Here is a 19,507-nt window from a genome sequence, read left to right on the forward strand (position 1 = left end):
ATATATTATATATTATATAAATAATAAGTAATAATAATTATTATTAAATTATATATGTAATAAAAAGTAATATTTAGAAAGTAGAGTGTATAAGAATATAAACACACAATTTGCTCAATTACACACATAACAATGTCAGCCTTAATATTGCAGTGGGTTTTTTGATGCTTCTTTGAATTTCACAAGTATTAGCTATATTGTTTTCCTGTCCTTCAAACAATTGATGCATCTCATTATAAAAGCCAAAATCCTCTTTCTAAATGTAAGTAACATAACACTTTGAAGATAGACCTTTTTCCTTGATCTAGAGCCAGTTACAACCTGGCTCCAGGAAGGCAGAAATCTCTCTCTCTGTATGTCTCTATTAACATGTGAGATAAAGCTGTAGTAAAGTTTCTTAATCATTAACAAGAAGGAGGGATTGTTTTCTCCCAGTTTTGTCTTGTAAGAAGACTGTCTCTGAAGTTGAACACATTATTTTATTGTTGTACCAGCTATTATCAGAGAGCCAGTCTGATAAATACAAAACTTACTTAGCTAAATAAATGAAAAACTGTTCCTTGGATAAAAATCTCTCACTGAGGGGTATGGAAGTAATAAGTGCTCTAATATTCACTTAACCTATTAGATATTCTTTATTACATTTGCAGATAAAATGCAGAAGCACCTCCTCCTTCCTTGTGAAATACACTTAAATTTTCCAGGTGTTACAGTTAAGTTACATTTTGGCTTTTTAAATTAAAATCTAAATATAATAAGGTTATCGATATATTGTCCAAATTTTCCATCAAAATTCAACTAACAGGCTAAGATCAGAGACAAAGAATAAAAATTTAGGATTTCCACAAAGAATAACTTTTGGTATTATGTTTACTAAGCACTTGGGGTTTTTTTATACTTTATTACTGTATAAAATATTATTTTCAATGAGAAATTTGCTGTTTAAAGACAATGGGAATTATCTTTTGTGTTTTTCATTTGTTAACATTATTCTCCAAATGTTCAGTTTTTAGTAAATGAACAGAATTTTCTCTCCAGCTGTCAGGCAGTGGTTCAGTTTTTGAGTGTTACTGTATTACCTTTTGATTCTTTGAATAATAACACTGCAGAATGTAAGGTAAGCAACTCTGGCAGACCCATTTATATTCACTGTTTTCCTCAAGTAACCAGTATTCATTCATTACCAAATGATATACACAATTTGAAAATCATAAGATTTATTCAACAGAAGAATTTATCCATAAAAAACATCTTTCAAAGTCAGAAACAGCCCTTATGACTAGATTTGCTGACATTCTCATCATGCATGTTCCATTGAAAAAAAGATTCTAAACTATTTACTTTGTTTATAGACTCATACATCCCTACACTGGTGACTAGTTTGCTTTTGAGAACTTCTAGGGGATAGACCCACAGCTGCTGAAGCAAACCTGACCAGCAACTTGTACTCTCTGAAATTAGAAGACAAATGAAGAAGATTGTAAAAAAAAGAATTTTCTCTGGAGTTATCCAACCACAGCTGACAACTGTGTTGGTGCCACTGAAAACAACTTGCACATGCATTTTTGTCACATTCCATTTTTACTAGCCAACTCATTATACTCCCACTAAGTCTGTCCTGCCATTTGTACAGCTGGCTGCTGGAACACACAGACCCACTTGAAGCAAAACTGTACACTGCAAACATGACAAGCCCTGTAGGAAGAACTATTCTTCTCATTGAAAGGGTCCTCTAACATGGAGCAAGAACATACCCCAAAACTGCACCTTCTTATGCATAAATTTTTGCATAGAGGATAGCTTTAACATCTGTTTCAATTACACGTCTATCTGAAAAGCTGTGAGCTGGTCTTTTACTTCTAATTTTCTTTTCTTTTTATAACAAGAAATACAGATACAAAGGAAAAAAAGAGGTCTCATTCCTTTTCTTATCAAAAGAATTGAATTAATTTTTTTTTTCTCTTTTAGTTTTCATACCTACATTCCTCTTGCCTGGCTTTCTCCCTCAGGCTCTCCCATTCTAACTAGAGCAGCACAGGAGCTGTAGAAGGCACTGTGGATGCCACAGCCCAGTGCAGCTCACTAGTGCTCCAGCAGTGTGGGACACAGCAGAGCCCTTCTTTTGAGGGAGTGCTCACTTACACCAAACAGCTGCACCAAAAAATGCACCACGATTTCTCCAGCTTCAGGTGAAGAGGATAATGAGTGCCATTACCTTCAACCTCAAACAAATGTCTTTCACTGCTTTAAAGAAGTTACAACACTTGGGCAATGCACAGTTATGTATACGGATTTCCATATTTTTGTTTACTCAGCTGAACATTTCAGTGTAACTCCTGTATAGATTATCAAAGTTTTAAAAACAAAGCAAAACAGACTAGGATAGAATCACACTCAACCAGTGACTTTATTCTATTAAATACTCTGGCACTTTTTGAAGTTTTGAAACAAGCACAAACTGCCTTTGCAGAGTACAAGGAGCTCCAGGCACAGAGACCATTATTGCATGTAGGTCTGTACCCAGCAGCAATACAGCTGTCAGATCTAGGGTCAAAACTAAGTAACAAATTTCTTCTTCACAGAAAGAGGATCAGGGCATGTAATTAATATATAACAGCAATTGATGTGTTTCTCATGTGTGCCCTGCCAAGTATCTTGAGGCATTGTGCCAGTTTGGGGCATTGTGCCAATAAAAGACATTACCTAAAACATTCTATTACAATAACATATCATTAGAACAAGTTAATTGTGAGTCTTACCCATATTAGAGGGGGGAGGAAAAGCACAAGTGAGTAATATCCAAATCCAATACACACACTGCCAAACCTGCTCATTTACTAAAAATATTCAAGAAAGAAAAATCTTAAATAAAAATCTTAGCAAAACAAGGAGGCATGGAATGAGATTGTCTTCAAGGATAATGTGCTCTGCACTTAGCAAATGCACAGACAGTTAAATATGAGATACCTGTGAAGCAAAGAGTGCCTCACAAGGACAAGTTTAAAAAATAGACTTGAATATGCTGATGGATTTGCACAAACATGGCCTTAAAATCTTGCCAGATGCCTTTACAGATAATGTACAGGTTGCAGAGCACATAGTATGCATGCATGACAGTAGCAATGAAGTAGCAAGCAGCTGTATTGCAGTATACATGGAGTAACTCCACATTATGTATATGGAGATATAAAGGAGTTCAGTAAAGAGGCAAGAGTAAAAGGTGAGCCCTGTGCAACACTTGGATTCCTGCTGATAGAGTGAAGATCACATTTATGCATAAGATCTTGAGTCAAATCATTTCAACTAAATTTCAATGAGAGAGAGCACAGAGGGAGAACAAACATTTCCTTGCTCCTGCTTCCCCTCATAGCAAATATTCTGCTCTTCACAGTAAGGAAGGGGCAGCTCAGATGTTAAAATATTTTATATAGACAGAGTTTAAATTGCCTCATATATTATATAATATTGAAACAATATTGCCAGTGAACATGGGAAGGACAACACAGCAGATCACTTTTGGAAACATAAGCCTAAGAAGTTATCAAAACAAGTCAGGTCACTAAGTAGGCAGCAACACTGAAAACATGAATGACTTTTTTAGTCTGGTGAGATAATTAGAAAAAGATCAGTATGTCTTAATACCCATAAAGAAGCAACAGAAAATCATTGCTCATTCCCAATTCTATGAGGAACATGACACACTATGACATGGATATTTGTGTGAAATTAAAAAGATGACCCTCAGCCAGACGTACAGAAAATCATCATGTTCTTGAACAAAATTATATTGAAAAAACATTACTCAACCCATATGCACCATTTCTTATATGTTACTTGCTGCAGCATTTATTGTGTGTGCAATAGACCTATAATAACCTGAGCTCTGAATACAACAGATGGCTCAGTTGAGAAATGAGAAGAAACCTCCTGTGATGCTTTTGTAGGAAAATCTGTAGTAACAGCTGAAAAATGAAGCTGCCATGTCTGAGAGATATTGGTAGAGTCCTTGTTATTTTATGTCTCCAAACTTCTGTTTTCAACACTGCAGTACATGACATTTTACTATATTATGACAGAGTAAGCTTTAAACATTCTTTAATCCTCAAAGTTTGTTTAACTCTGGGTTTGTTCTCCTCTGCAAAACAGCCCAGCATAGCCCAAACTGCAGCCATACTACCAGACTTAGGGAGAGCTGTGTTACAGAATTAGGCCAGACTTGCCAAACCTATTTTCAGAGATCTGGCTGTATGTATCCAGACTCACACAGGAAGAACCTGGCTGTGATTTCTTACTGTTTTCCTAGTGAGAATCTGAGAGATTTTACTAAAGTCTGTAGAATAGCAACCATGTGTCCCAGAGGCTATGAAACTAACAAAAGTCCATTTTAAGCACCTATTCAAATCACTCATCCAAAATCTTTCCCTAATCATACCATTCAAACTACCAACAACAAGCCTTAAAGAAAAACAAAGTAGGAGAATATACAGTCCAAGCAACTTATTGGATGAAACAAATCTCTCAGAAAACACAGAAAAAGACAGAGGAAATTAGGATGTTAGCTATTTCCCTGCAAACTCATGACAGTGACTCACAGAATCAATTGTACCAAACAGACAATTGTTGGGAGAAAACACGACCATCAAAGAAAAAAATGCAGCAACAAAGCACACAAAGAAGGAGGCTGTGAGCTCATCATGACTCCTGTTTGAAAAAACTTCATGGCTGTAAACATCATGCAATTCAGTGACACTCCATTGTAGGTTGAAGGAGAGGATGAACTTCTGATGATTCATCAACTCTTAACTTTGGACTACTAAGACATTCTTTTGGTGAAAGCTGTAATTTTGACGGAAATAAAGGCTTAACATTTTCTGGAAAATGTGGTCACAAATGTGAGTTTGAACCCTTAAGACTCTTCCCTCATTCTGAAAAAGCTGGCTTTTGTGTGACTATTCATCAGAAACTGCTCTTATGCAAACAGAATTTTTATAGGCCACGGAGAAGGAGAAGCAAAACTCGGAAAAAATATATTATGAAACTATTGCAAGGTACAAGTAACATCTAACTATATAGAGGCAGTCTCTTAGTTAAACCTTCTTCTGTAATTAACATGAAATGTGCCTATAGGTGCCCAGTTCTCTGCTGCCTTACCTCAGATTTAATTTTTAAGAAAATCTCTTGCCCCAAATACTCTATCATTTCCAAGCACCTTATGGAAACCAGTGGGTAAATGGCAGCAAGGTCTGCTGAGACATCAGCAGAGAACACAACAGCAGAATTACAAACTAAGGGAGTGAGATTTAAAAGAACTGAGACCACATTCAATAAAAAGCTTCCTGAATCATGATGCTTCTTAAACACATTTTCATTTTTAAAATTTCACCACTTATACCCTGAAGCATAATAGGTGAGCAATGCTTTCAAAAGCGTTTACCTCTATGGAATGCGTCACAGTGCTGATTATAAAAATTTGTCCACCACATGCAGCCCAAATGGTCTCCTCCATCACAAGCAGACTTCTAACAGGCAGAACACCCAATTTAACTATCTTCTGAGGTTCTGTGTTCCATGTCCCATCTTCAATAAAAGAAGAAGAAAGGTTATACACAACCAAATGGTGACCTTTGCTTTAAAACAGTTCTGAAAAGTCCACTGCTTGAATTTCTGCAAGTTGCCACTTCAAGCTATGGTGTGATTTGTGTATGATTACTTTTAGCTTCCAGGGTAAATTTGCAAGGCTAAAACAACATTAAGGAGAAAATTCAAACCTAAGTACTCATATTAACTGTCAAGAGAGTAAATTTTATCTAGATCAAATGATATTTCAGGAATACCACATTGCTGTTCTGATTCAACTGCTTTCCTTTCCAGAGAAATACAATCAGAAACCCATGGCTGACACAATTGTCTCCAACCCAGAAGGAGCTCACAGCCAACTTATTTCAAGATGAATCAACTTCTAACTAGGACAGAATCATCCTTCATGTGCAAAGTCATCAGGAAGATTTTTACTGTAGGCTGTAATGAGTGCAGTTCACTTTCTAAGAGCATTTTGATGGAATGGACCATCCTACTACCAAATGCTTCAATTAAGATGGAAATTAAGACCAAAAAAAAGAAGAAATTAAAACTTGGTCTTGTGCCACACCTTCACTTTTCTTACTTTTTCCTCTAATTATAAAACCCACAGTGTTTTCTTTGGACTGCATTTAGCAGATCTAAATTAAATTATGCATGTGTATGTGGCACAATCAGTTATTCAGAGAGGTTCTGGTAAGAACTGCATGCTTCCACCTACTGCTATGGTCACTCTCAATTGCCATCTCTTTGAAACAAGGACTAGGAGATTATTTATCCCCAAATTTAAGAACCAGCAACATAGGCTTCTTGAAACAGTTGTGGCTTTCTCTTTTATACATACAAATTGACATGTTAAGTACATGAATAATAACTTTAATGTTTTCATATTAGTTTATAAGTGCTCACTGCGTATAGTCTCAAAGATGACATTTCTATACATTATGATTTACTAATAATATAAAAATCTGTTAAAAGTAACTGGGTTTTACACTGAGACAAAATATTTCAAAAAGCACCATTTCTTCATTGAAAAGCCTTCTTCCTACACAAGCTGCAGAAAAGTTGTTTACTTTTCTGACACTGGTTTCAACTCCGCAACCACTTAAATTTTGATTGATGAGACCAAAGTAAACACATCTTTAGGCAAGCACTTAAGTACAATTTTTTTCTTTTCCCTCCTGAAAACAAGTGCATCTTCTATTATTTGCTTAGGGAATGGGGGCACAAAATTTCCTGCTTCACCAATCACAGTAGCAACAACAATAATGTGAAGCCTCAGTTCTGGAGTAATTCTCAAAATTTCTGTCATCTGTGAGATACAACCTTCGCTGAGTCATTCTCAGGATGGGGCTCTCTTCTGAAAGCATCTTTGTAGAACTGACATTTAGTTTCAGGCTGTCAAAATAATTTTCATTATTTTAGTTTGCATTGAGAAGAGTGCTTCCAGTTATTAGCCAGCAAACTCTCCCAGTAATGTCAGAGTCACTGTGTTCTCTATGACTCATATGTACTATTAGTAATAAACAAACTTTTGGAAAAGTTTCCATTCTTTAGCAACCACATTACCCACAAATTCAATTCTAAACTTGAGGCTGCCCTTACTCAATAATTGCTGTAAGCACTGCAGGCAGTGCAGAGCCTTCAGAGAGTGAAGCTGCACATGTGTGTGTCACAATTTTCATTGTGCAAGGGATGCTGACTGCAGAAGTTTAACAACAATCTGTACATAGCATCATTCCTAGGGATAAACCCAGCATAATTCTGCTACATTATTCCTAAGGATAAGACTATGAGTTTGGGCAAGGAGCAGACATGCTGAGCAAAAAACTATCTTTTCTAGTTATATTTTCACACTGAAAAAACCAATAACATAAAAGAAAAGTTCACAGAACTTGACAAGTCTTTCTCTTAAATACATTCAAAGCATACATTAATTTATATATATAGCATAGCTGATACTGAAACAACAAGAAAAAAAGGATTTTCAGGATATCAACTGTGGACTCATTTACATTTTGCTCAAAATAAATTTCAAACATCTAATGTGCGTCTTTTTTTTCTTAAATCTGGACCTTTATGCCCTGAAGTTCCATGTAACTCCTGAGATGACTAAGCATTAAGCCTTATTAACAATTTCCATCAATGTAAGAAAATGCTTTCAATACTATCAATGTTATAAATACCATGTGAGTAATGAATATCTGATTCAATATATATACCTAAAAAACTCAGTTCTCACAAAACCATTTTCTGTTGGTGTGTGTTAACACAGTACTTGACAATCCAGTTTAAGAGTTCCATAGGACTGGACATACAAAGAAGGTGAGATAGAGGCCTCATGTCTACCACAATTTATTGAAAAAAAAAGCCTGAAATCCCACTTGATATATCAGCCCAGGAAAGATCCAAAGCTATCACTCTACCCTATGACCCTAGTCATGTGATAAGGCTATTCTCTGGTGCTTTTTTATTTCCTACGGCAAACACTGATGTCTTCTAGATCAGACAGCATCTGAGACAGATGAGGAGAAAAAAGGGCAGGGGAACACTCTCTGGTCTAGTAATTAGGACAGTATTCAAAGGATGTGTCAGCTGTGTTCTGGACCCTGAATGACTCATTAATTATACAAAGTGGAATGGCACCAGGAGGACAAATTAAGCCCTGTGCATCTCCTTTCATTTTGTGGCAGACAGGGAAATCTCTTGAGAGTGGAAAGCATGGGTAAAAATCCACTCAAGCAAGGCAAGGGACTAAGCCTGATAATCCAACACACTTCTGTAAATGCTTTAACCAGAGGCTGCTGGCTAAAAGTAAGATCACAACTTCATTTTGCTGACCAAGAATTTTATCACCCAGCTCCAAAAGCACTTATCAAGTCTGTGTCTAGCTCACAAGTGGTTTAAAACTAACAAAATCACACTTTGAAGAAAACATAATACTCTTCCTGCCTCTCTCCTTAGATCTCAGCAGACCCTGTTCAATACCTCCCTGCACAGACTTCATATTTGACACTGGCTATTTACCATGTTATCTGTCTGATCCAATGTCCATTGCTCCTAAAATCTAAGGGAAAAGAAGCATTATCTCTATCTGACTTGTGTAAGCACCTGCAGATTCAAGACACGCTTATGTGAGTAGTTTCAACAACTGGCACTATCCAGGTGCTTACAATTAGTCACACCACTTGCAAAAGAGATAAGGAATAGCTTCGTTTGATGCTATAAAATCCTTTGCTAGTTACTGATTAAAATAAGTTTATTTTTTCCTGGCAAAAGAGAAAAGAAGCAAGAAATAGAAGCCAAGATAAAACTTCTGCCAAAAGAATCTCAAGGCATGTCTCATGAGGATATGAATTGCAGGTACAGCTGTTTGCAGGAAAGAGATGTTTCTACAAAATCCGAGAACAGGGTCAAGATAGAAATGAATCCAGGGGCTTCTTGAAATTAGATGTCATATATTTATGTTGTATATAAGATGTCTGATATTTGCATATTAGAAAAGTATTTTAAAAAAATAGAAGACAGATTTTATACTAATAGATATGTGTTATGCCATTGTGTTATGTCACTATTTTTAATACTCTTTGTAACTTATGTTTCTCCAGAAGTTACGTGCCATAGTTTATACACCAGTGTTGAACAGTATCTTGAAATGCACATATCAGGCTCTTTAGCTGCATCAAAGTAAGGTCTCTCACTCTCATAAAATATTTCTAAGACGTCAATGAAAAAGGACATTATTTCCAGTAGTGCATTTGTTATTAGTCTTTTGATTTTTTAAATTAATTTTAAAAATTAGTTATCTTCCTATCTGATTAAATTTGAGTGAATAGAAGAAGTTTTAAAACAATGTCCATTCTATAGGAAAAGTTTTAAAACTGTGGTTTGTTTCTGCAAAACCCAATGAAGGAAGCAAAATTATTGTACAGTCATTTATAAGAATAGGCTTCCTATTATTAATTTATAAATATTTTAAATATTTAGTACTTTTAAAAATTGTAATTAGTTGGTGCACTCAGGTCTTCATATGTGACAACCTATTAACATACAGTTTATTTCCTCAGAAAGTCTTTTCAAAGTTTGTAGTAGTCTTGCCTTCCTTTATGCTTTCAGTCAAGCTGAACCGAGCAAGCGTTTTTGTTGACAGCTTCCTCTCTTGCTTAGCAGCACTATTGATGCTTTCAGCAGAGCTGCCAGCACAGCCCTGGGAACAGCAGGTCTTGGTTCATTAGTGCAGTGGAGCACAAACATTTTTTCCATCACATGGTACATAACCCAGCATTGTGGAGGAGTAAAATGGTACCTACAGAAGTCAAAAGTTTAGCACATTCCTTATCACTTGAAAATAAGATGAGACACTCAGGCCTGCTCTTCTAAACAATGTGTAACTAGGAATGTCCTACACTGTGCATGCATACTCATTTTTTCTCCCACATGCATCAAATTCTTCAAGCCAAATAGCTGACAGCACTCTTCCTACAGTTAAACAGGGGGTGGTGCCGAGGTCCTGGCATGAGATACACAAATAAGACTGAAAGCAATGTCAACATGTTTCTGGTGATGAGTATTATGTGACACTGCAAAGCCAACAGTATTTTATCTCTGTTTCAGTTTCACTGCTCTAGTCCTCTCCCTAACAGCTTAATACCACTGTTTATTTTTCACAGCAATGCCTCTCACAATGTCTACTTGAAGTAGCAATCACATGCCAGAAATCCACTCTTCAGACAAGCTAGAGCAGTACATGGCTCCACTCAAGCTCTGAGTTCAACATCAGCATTTTGCATTCCACATATTCTTCCTTTCCTCAATTTGTCAGAGGACACAAGGGTCTTAACAAATTCATCAAGGTACCTCACCAGTCAACTGACTTGCTACTCCTTCACTGTTATAACTGTTTCCCTTACTCTTGTATTTCCTTTCAGTTTTTGTCATATTCCTTGATATTAATCCTCTGAAAATGCTCCATTGATTAGTGTCACAAAGCCTCTTTGGACAGGTAAGTAATCAAAATTTCTGACCAGCTTCAGAGTTCCCAAAGTTCTTACCAGTGAAGCCTCTTCTGTTCTGTGCATGGCGAAAATTGCCTCAGCTATTATTCCACTGGACCAAACTCTTACTGAACTATTGAAATATTAATTCTTCTACTTTTTGCCACAGTAACTCTGAGTTTTTATTTTCTTTTTCCTGTTTCTCTCCTGTACTCTTTGCAGGACTTTATGAAAAGGAAATGTATATCAATGTCTAGGAGAAAGGAAGCTGGAACTGACTCCAGTACATCAGGAACAATACACCTATATTATATAAAGATTGTGATTTCCCTTTCCTAAGATACTTTTGTGAATGGAAGTCAAACACATGCTGACCTTTTTTGCTATTACATCACTCAGAAAACACATCTGCTGGGCTGTCTGCAATCATCACAAAGGGGTTTTGTTATGTTTTTTAAACAAAGACAATACAACACACTTTCCCCTTAACCTCTTCTAAGCATGTTTTGCATGGAAATATTAACTCAGCCCGAGCCAAAAACTAAAGGCAGAATTTTTCAGACTGATAACTATGCAAAAGAGAAATTCTGCAATCTGCACCACTCCCCTTCCTATACAGAACAGCATTTAATTCACTAGCTGTCTCACAGTTCCCAAAACAAGTCTTCTCACAGACATAAGGATTAGTGAGGATAATTATCAGGGGTGCTGTTTTTACAATTAACATATTAGCTGACTTGCACCCTAGTGTTCTGATATTTTCACAAACCAGCATGTAAACTCACATTTAAGAGCCAAGTAGGTTTTATGGTATCAGCACCTCAAGACTTTGCTTTCAGTTTGTGTTCAAATACATTAAATTATGTATTTTTAAATACTTAAAATACATAAAATACTGAAAAGTACTTAAATACTTTTTACCTCATACGTGAAAGTATATGGATATAGAGGTGTCTCACTAAAATATGACTACGCTCCAGAAAGGAAGTTGTGCACCTCCTACTTTCCCACTAACATGGCATTTGCTCCTTGGTTTACTGTACAGACTTCTCAGTTTCAATTTTTTACTACTTCAAGACAAGATTTTCTGCAGCCAGAGCACTCTGGATGCTGTTGATCTGACATAGATCTCTAGTGAAGAAAGTCAGAAGAAAGCACTTGCTGTTTGTAAACAAACATCATGGATATTTACATGCACTGACCTCTCTGAGAACAACTGGAGAAATGAGAGCTTTTGGGGTAAATGACACAAATGACACAAATCATGGGTCTCTGACTACACAGAGTAAGGCATCGAGCTTCAGTGACTGAACTGATCCACAGTTTCTGCCCAGGGAGGAAGTCACAAGGACCCCAACTCTATCACAGACTGTGAGATAGATTTTCATCCTAGAAGAAAGGTTATCCTTTCTCATTCACGGAATCCTGTAACAATCATTTTTCCTGGGCATCTAACAGTATTTGCCCTTCTCAGGCTTAAAATCAAGATGTAATGCAGATATTTCACAATTCAAATATTTCACATTCACCTTAAAATCTTTACTTAATCTCCTTTATGATGACCCAGACCAAAACCCAAGCTGAAGTGGCTGAAAAGTAACCTCCTCTGCAGAAGAGAAGGCACCCCTGATGAATTGCACAAAGCTCCTCAGAGGCTGCATTCCCCCTCCCTCCCATTTCACTGCTTGGATTCCTTTGTTTGGTAAATAGGTCAGTGCTCATAAAAACACCCCTCCAGGGCTGAGTGCCTCACATAACCACAGCAGCCAACATAAGGAAGATGGATGCTAACATGGCAGCAGCTGAATCACACAACTTCCACGGGGCATGGAGAACTGAAATAAGCCACACTGACCAAGCAGTAAGGAGAGGGATTACAAGAGCAAATGACAAGAGTCAGAAAAATATCATTATTTCCCATCTCAAAGTTCCAGTGACCATGATTCTGACAGACTCTATGAACATCTCACTGCCCAAAACCAGTGTCTTCAGAAGAAGACAAGCAGAGTATGGTACAATCCTGGTCAATGCAACATAACCAGACTGTAATGCAGTCTGGTTAACAGCTCTGCCCCACCTTTGACATTCTCTGTAGATATGCAACCCATGAATCCTTTCTTAGCTATACTGCCAAGGATGTCAGTTGTGTTTTTGAAGTGGTCTTTTCTGGAAGAGGTTGAGTGATAGTAATTGCAGTCTTAAAACAGCTAAATACCCCAACACCTTTCAGAGAGAAGATGACAAATTCACTTTAATACCCCTCCCAGGTATGTAGAGAAACTGAAATACCAAAATTATTATGAATCTAGGATCAAGACCTCATTCCTGTACCTCAAAAGCAAAGTAAAAAAAAAATGCTATTCAGTGGTTAAAAAAAAAAAAAGTCTTAAAGGGAACTGAAATCTAATGCCTGGCTTTGGATCAGAGACAACAGCTCAACAGGAAACCTACTGGGTTAAAGACAACGACTGGACAAAGGAAGTCTCTTTCTCAGCACTTTTTCTCAGATCCTTTGTTGCTTGGGGAAAAAAAAAAAAAAGCATCCTGTACCTTTCCCAAACAAGCTGTTTATATGATCTAACAGTGGACACATAATTTACCCCAAGATTACAGATACTGAGTTTGGTTCCTCAGTTAGGGACTGGTAGGATTTAGTAGCCAAGGTACAGTGCCACACAAATGCAGCTGAACTGTTCACAGGGCCCACCTCTTTAGAGAAGCATGACAACCATCATTACTGCAGCTCACACAAACAAGGCAGGTCTCTGCTGGCTCTGTACTTTGCAAGGTTAGGAGTCTATGTGCTAACATTTCACTTAAATTAAGGTTTCAAACCTTGAGCAAAGCATTACTGATTTTTAACTGAATCACTATATATATATATATATATATATATGTATATGCAATACTGCAGGGAGTTTAGTGAGATGTGCTGGAAGCACTTGAACCAGCTCTGGAAAAGACAGCTGTGGTTCAGAAAAACTGCCCGGGATTCTCCTTTATTCAAATTATTTTAGCCAATTATTTAGCTAGATACAAAACAACCAACTGTGATGCTAATAGAAAAATGAGGCCAACCATAAAATACATGAACTGCACACATAGGGAAAGACTTCTCCCATTTGTACAGTAAAAATGGGGTTGTCATTTTAAATGAGATATACAGAAATCTCTACCAATAGGGGATTTCTGTGTTTCATAAACACCAATACTTGGTAGTTGAGAGAAATAAGTACTGTGCTTAATACTGTAAAGTATTAGTATTAGTACTATATAAGTACTGTGTAAAATACTGTATACTGCTGTTAGCACATAAAGTTCTGGACTCTTGCAACAGTAAAGACTTCAAGGTTTAAGCTAAGGGGGAAAATCAATTGTCATATGCATGTATGGTAAAAGTGGGAACAGTATCAAAGTTCCTACTGTCCTCCAAAAAGAGCCAACAAGTCTCTTCAGATGTACCGGAAAGAGCAGTAATCCTAGTTCAGCAGTTTTACAAAGAATTTTCAGAAAATACATTAGTGGAAAATTACTTCTGCCAAAATACACTGACATGTCAGTTCCTCAGGATGCCATCAAATCATATCACTATGCAGCATTACCTTCTGCTTTTGTGTAGATTGAGACGTTTCCATTTACCAAGCCAGCAAACAAGTACTGAGACCTATATGTTAAGCTCATAACAGTTGATTTCTCAGGAGTGAAGAAGTGTTGAAGTCGAATTTTCTTTGAGCCTTGGCAACTTTTGTAAATAGAAATGCTATAGAAAGAAGCAAGAAGAAACAGACCTGTGAAATTATGCTTTACATAGTTCTTGCTAGAATATGCAAAAGAGAAGTTTAAAATAAAATATTGAGGGAAAGAGGACTTTTTCCTTCAATTCTTGACACCCCGGAATGTCTGCGTAGACAACTTGCAATTACTTAACATTGACATATGACAACACATTCATATTATCTTGTCTGCAGAAACAGTTATTCAAAAAAGAGACATAATAAAAATTCTGCTCAAAGTCCTTATTATGAGTCTTTCTAAAACTTTAATTAGTTAAAAAACTATATATATATATATTACGTGGAGAGCTAGGGAGAAGAAATGAAAAACTCACTACCAGACATTACTTACACATAAAATTTCCACAATTCCTATTGATTGTTACAATGAGTATGGTAAGAATATTGTTAAATTTGGAATTAAATCACTGACTTCTAGAAAGGGCACTTTCCTTGGAAAATTTTGTTCTCCTTCATTTATACTGGTTACAAACACCTTCAAAAATCACATGTAGTTGCACACTTATGGCCTCAGTAACTATAACAAGATCTGTTTGCTAACTGACCTATAAATTAAGAACATGTAGCCTTGTTCTTCAACACAAATCATGGTTCTGTAGGCCATCAGTTCAAAGAGAGTGAAGTAATTCATGTCAATAGTAAACAGCAATATTTTTTTCTCATGTGACAAATCCTGCACAAATGACAGGGCAGAAGATTAATGGACTCCTCCTTGCCATTCTGAAAATTTTCCAATACCTGAAGATTACCTTGTAATGTTACAAAAGTAGTATTTATATATTTCAGATATGATGAACTAATCTTCTGTCATCAAAAAGATGCCCTACTTTAATTTCAAATACCACATGGTATAATTTTAAATACTGTAGAGTGCATTTTATCCTTGATTTAAGTGGAAAGGATACCTTGAGGTTACTGGATAATGCTTGGATACTTTTTAAAAAGTAAACATTTTCTTAGAAGTATCTCACACAATTTCACTATAGAATAGCAAACTTAATCAATAAATCATACACATTACACCAAAACCAGGAATCACCTTCCTTCTTCCATGCCAAGGCAAATAGTAGGCACATTGGAAGTTTTTGCAAGAACATTTTCAGAGTCTGGAGCTTTGTTTTGCTCTTTCAGCTTCTCCTCCTCTGGTATGTAGACCATGCAGAGAATCCGTGATTCCACATTGAAGCACTCAATAACCTTGGGGCTGGAGCTTTGAAATGAGACTATTGCAACCTGGCCCATCTGATTAGTACAGCTGCCAATCTGAAATGAAAAAAAGAAAATTAAAAAAAGCACAACAGACCATGACTGATACCTATCTCCAGGAAGATGAACAAGTACAACAAGGAATGACTGGAATGTTAACTGAAGAGTGCATCTCAAGTTGTATGTGCATTAAGACATAAGAGAATAATTCAGCACAAATACAAGATATAACAAAACATGATACATACAAACTTGCCTTCTACACTCACAAAAAAAAATTAAGTTTTTAAAGCAGGAATAATATCATGGCCTATTCTGATATCTGACTCAAATGTATATACATTACATAATGCAATTACTGTAAGTATCTGTGCAACATGTTATTTTAATGACTGGTGTTCTAATTGTCTCAGGTTCTTTTAAAACAGGTAATATAGCTGAGGCCTATCCTTTGCACAGTAACAACTCTACAAAGAAATGCTCCATCCCAAAAGAAAGAGTCTTGCTGATACAGAAGCCTAAATTAAGCCTAAATAAAGTAAACTTGCTGATACAGAAGCCTAAATTTCTTCCTGATCCAGAACTAAGTATCATGAACATGTCCATAAACTTGCACATTTTAGGGATCCCTAATAGCCCCCTCGGGATCTCCCCAGGGAGAAGTAAAAAAATCTACCCAAGCACAGTACATGCTTTTGTATAGTAACTCATTCTGTTTATATGAAATAAAATAGGAAAGAGAAAGAATATTTTGTAGTAGCAGAAAGATTTAATTTGCATGTTTTTGTAAGTACTATTTACAAATGGCAAAGACAAAAGGAAATTATATGGGTTGCCTTGAAAAAGACCACTAAGAAAAGCTATTTCTAACTTTTAATTTACAAGGGCTCCCTTAAAATTTCAGTATTGTGGTAGCTAGAAAAGCTCCTGAAATCATTAGCTTGCCCTTTTTTTTTCTTTTATGAACAGCTTCTATCCACCTCATTTTTTTCTGCTGGAATATCTGCATGTCTGGGGTCATAGCAATATGCAGAGTAAGTTTTTTCCTATGCAGATTTAAACAGATTATTTTTGGCTAAAACATTCTTGAAATATGAAAACAGACAGTAGGACAGTGTAAGCTCATACGGGTTTCAGCAGCAATTGTTACAAATTAGCACATAACTCCCTTCTGAATGTGCTCAGCACTTTGGAATTCGTTCTGTGCTGCACAAATCTCACACACTTAACTGACACCCTACAGAGACCAGCAAGATCACATGGACAAATTAGTAGCTAACCCTTTAAACAAATAAACAAGGAGAAAAAACCAACCCAACATTTCTTTCATACCTACACATTGTCGAGAGTCACAAAAAGCAATGGAAAGAAACAGGAGACAACCACTTTCAGATTTTACTTTGGGTAAAGTGTAAAGATTACACTTACCCAAAGAAAACCATGTTCCACAGCACAGGAATCTGACTCTGTTTCTCCAGCAAGGTATGGCTCAGGATTATAAGCAGCACATTCAACCTTCAAGGAGAGGAAAAGAGAGCTGTTAGCACATTAGAAAAATATGCCTGTTTCTGTCTATTTTAATTTTCAATTTACTGAAGAGTATCAGTATTTAAGAGTATCAAAGAATCTCATAAGGCAAGGAGTCAGTTTAGAATCACCCAGCTTCCCATGGGCAGGGTCAGCTGCACGGATGTTGCTCCTGACACATTCCTTATCTGCCCCTACAGACCTTCATGGCCAAAGACTACAAATTCCCTTTTGCTGATCTGCTCAAATGCTTCATAATTTCATTACTTTTATTAAGTTTTTCATGTCCCCAACCTGACACCATCCCTGATGTAATCATTAGCCTGTTACCTCTCATCTCAGACACCAGGTACTTCTCTTTCTCTGCAGTGTCCTTTCACATGTAAAGCTGATATATGTCATGACCCTGCCTGAGACACTTCTTCATTAGGCTAAATTACCTTATCATTTAATTACATGTAATTTTTTTAAACAATTTTTTCCAAATTTTTGTTTTTAAACTTATTATTGCCACTTTTTCAACTGACATCTCTCCAGCAGAAGTATCAGCCTCATGTGCATATTTAAGAGCACAGAGTTTTCTCACCCAAACACACTATTCTAGGAGAGCTGGTAGCAGTACTACACCATGGTTACCTCTTCAGAAACCTGTTTCTACACATCTCATTCATTACTGCTCTTTGTAACAATATCATATTCCTAACCAATCCTTACCTTGCTGATCTATTAAAAATTACTTTAACAGACCAACTAAACCACCTCTTCAATCTGGATTTATGAAACTCCTTATTTCTCAGTGAGCATACCATGTGTCTGTCCTGCTGACTGTCATGCTTTTTATTTTCCTTCCCCCACCCCTCCCTCCCCCCAGATTATTTCTCCAGGTGCCTTGATCATTCTGAATGGTAATACTATCATTCTTCAGACTTCAACTCCCTTCCAATCTCCTGTCATCATGTTACTGTCAGTATATTAATAACAATACTCATGATTTTATCATGCAGGCCATTTAAAAAAAAAAACTGAAAGCAACACCAGACTCAAGGTCTATATTTAAAGTCCATCCCAACTCTGAAAAACTATCAAGCATCAAGGATCTGAAAAAAACCCATTTTTATGACCAGTCATGGATTTCTAATTTCCCTAATATCCATGGCCATTTCATAAAGCTTATGTAAACACTTCAAAATATATAAAAGCAATTCTTAACTGTGTGGAGAATAAAAAGGTTTCTAATGAGGTGTCATACTACATTTTTGCACTAGATTCTCTAGAATTCAAACTAATGTTCTCATCTTGGACATCATGTCCTTGTGATTATATTGTAGTACTAGCGAAAACTCAGTTAGTATTAACTTAGAGACTCAGTTAGTATTAACTCCCTATAGCCTAGCAACATCACCTCCAAACAGTGAACAATTAAAAGAAAACACAAAAAACAAAACTAACAAAAAAATCAAGACAAAATCAAAATAAAACAAAAAAAGCCCCACCAATCAACAACCCTGCCCTCCCCCCAAAAAATAACCAACAAAACCAAAAAACACCATAAAACAAGCTGGCAAAAGTTGAGTTCTAAATTCCAAGTTTACTCAATTTTCCAAAGTGCAAAGAATTTTACAGTCTCCTTGAAGTCAGCAGGCATTACAAAGTGATTTGGCTTAGTAGAAAAAACATTATTTATTCAGCAAAGCAATTCACTATATACAGATAAAAATTTGAAATCAATAGATGAAAAAAGAGAAAGAAAAAAGAGCTTCCTGTCTTAGCATGTCTCATTTAACACATGCTGAAGCTATCTACTTGTAGTGATTTACAGTGGCTGTGACAATGAAATAAATCACTAGTGAAAAATAAGACAGTCTGCATGTTGGATATTTCCCAGGCTCCTTGTTACACCTTGTGTCACTTTGCATCTTAGTCAAAAGTGATGTTTTTTCCATAGTTAAACCCTGGTAGTATAGCTCTCAGTCTTGACAGAAGCCTGGGACATAACCCTGCTCTGATGTCTCCCTACACCAGTGGGCAGCCTGAGCAGCACACAGAGAGCCAACAAACAGGATTAGCCATCAGAGCTTCTCCTCCCAGCCTCAGCTGGGGCTGGAGAGCCAAACTGCAGATGAGGCTGCAGTAATACTTAAGTCCTATTTCCTAGTATTATCAAGGATTTGGGAGAACCAGGAATGACACCGGGGCTCACACCCACATTACTTTAGGAGCTGAAAAACTGGCAAAGTTAGCCCAGGTCTGAGGCCAATATTGTCCCACACTCTGCTCTCCTGAGGGGACCAAGGCAAAGATCTCAGCCAACTGTAAAGGCGACAAACTTCCCTTTCCTTTCAAAATAAGAAGACTCTGTTCTAACTTGATTACAAGAGTTGAGCCTGGGCCTTCACTGATCCTGGCATG

General features: G+C 36.7%; 1 protein-coding gene across 8 annotated transcripts in view; it reads right to left on the reverse strand.

Annotated features, from left to right (window-relative positions):
* The window catches only part of ARHGEF10 (Rho guanine nucleotide exchange factor 10), a 110,496-nt gene that overhangs the window by 13,098 nt on the left and 77,891 nt on the right, over positions 1-19,507 (reverse strand). For all 8 annotated transcript variants that reach the window (XM_077174979.1, XM_077174980.1, XM_077174976.1 and 5 more), the window contains 4 exons: positions 17,000-17,086; positions 15,405-15,628; positions 14,174-14,331; positions 5,435-5,577 (listed from right to left, as the gene is read on the reverse strand). In XM_077174979.1, the coding sequence (XP_077031094.1) occupies positions 5,435-5,577; positions 14,174-14,331; positions 15,405-15,628; positions 17,000-17,086 (612 nt within the window). The remainder of the gene's footprint in view (positions 1-5,434; positions 5,578-14,173; positions 14,332-15,404; positions 15,629-16,999; positions 17,087-19,507) is intronic.

This window comes from Agelaius phoeniceus, chromosome 3 (genome assembly GCF_051311805.1).
Source record: "Agelaius phoeniceus isolate bAgePho1 chromosome 3, bAgePho1.hap1, whole genome shotgun sequence".
NCBI lineage: Eukaryota > Metazoa > Chordata > Aves > Passeriformes > Icteridae > Agelaius > Agelaius phoeniceus.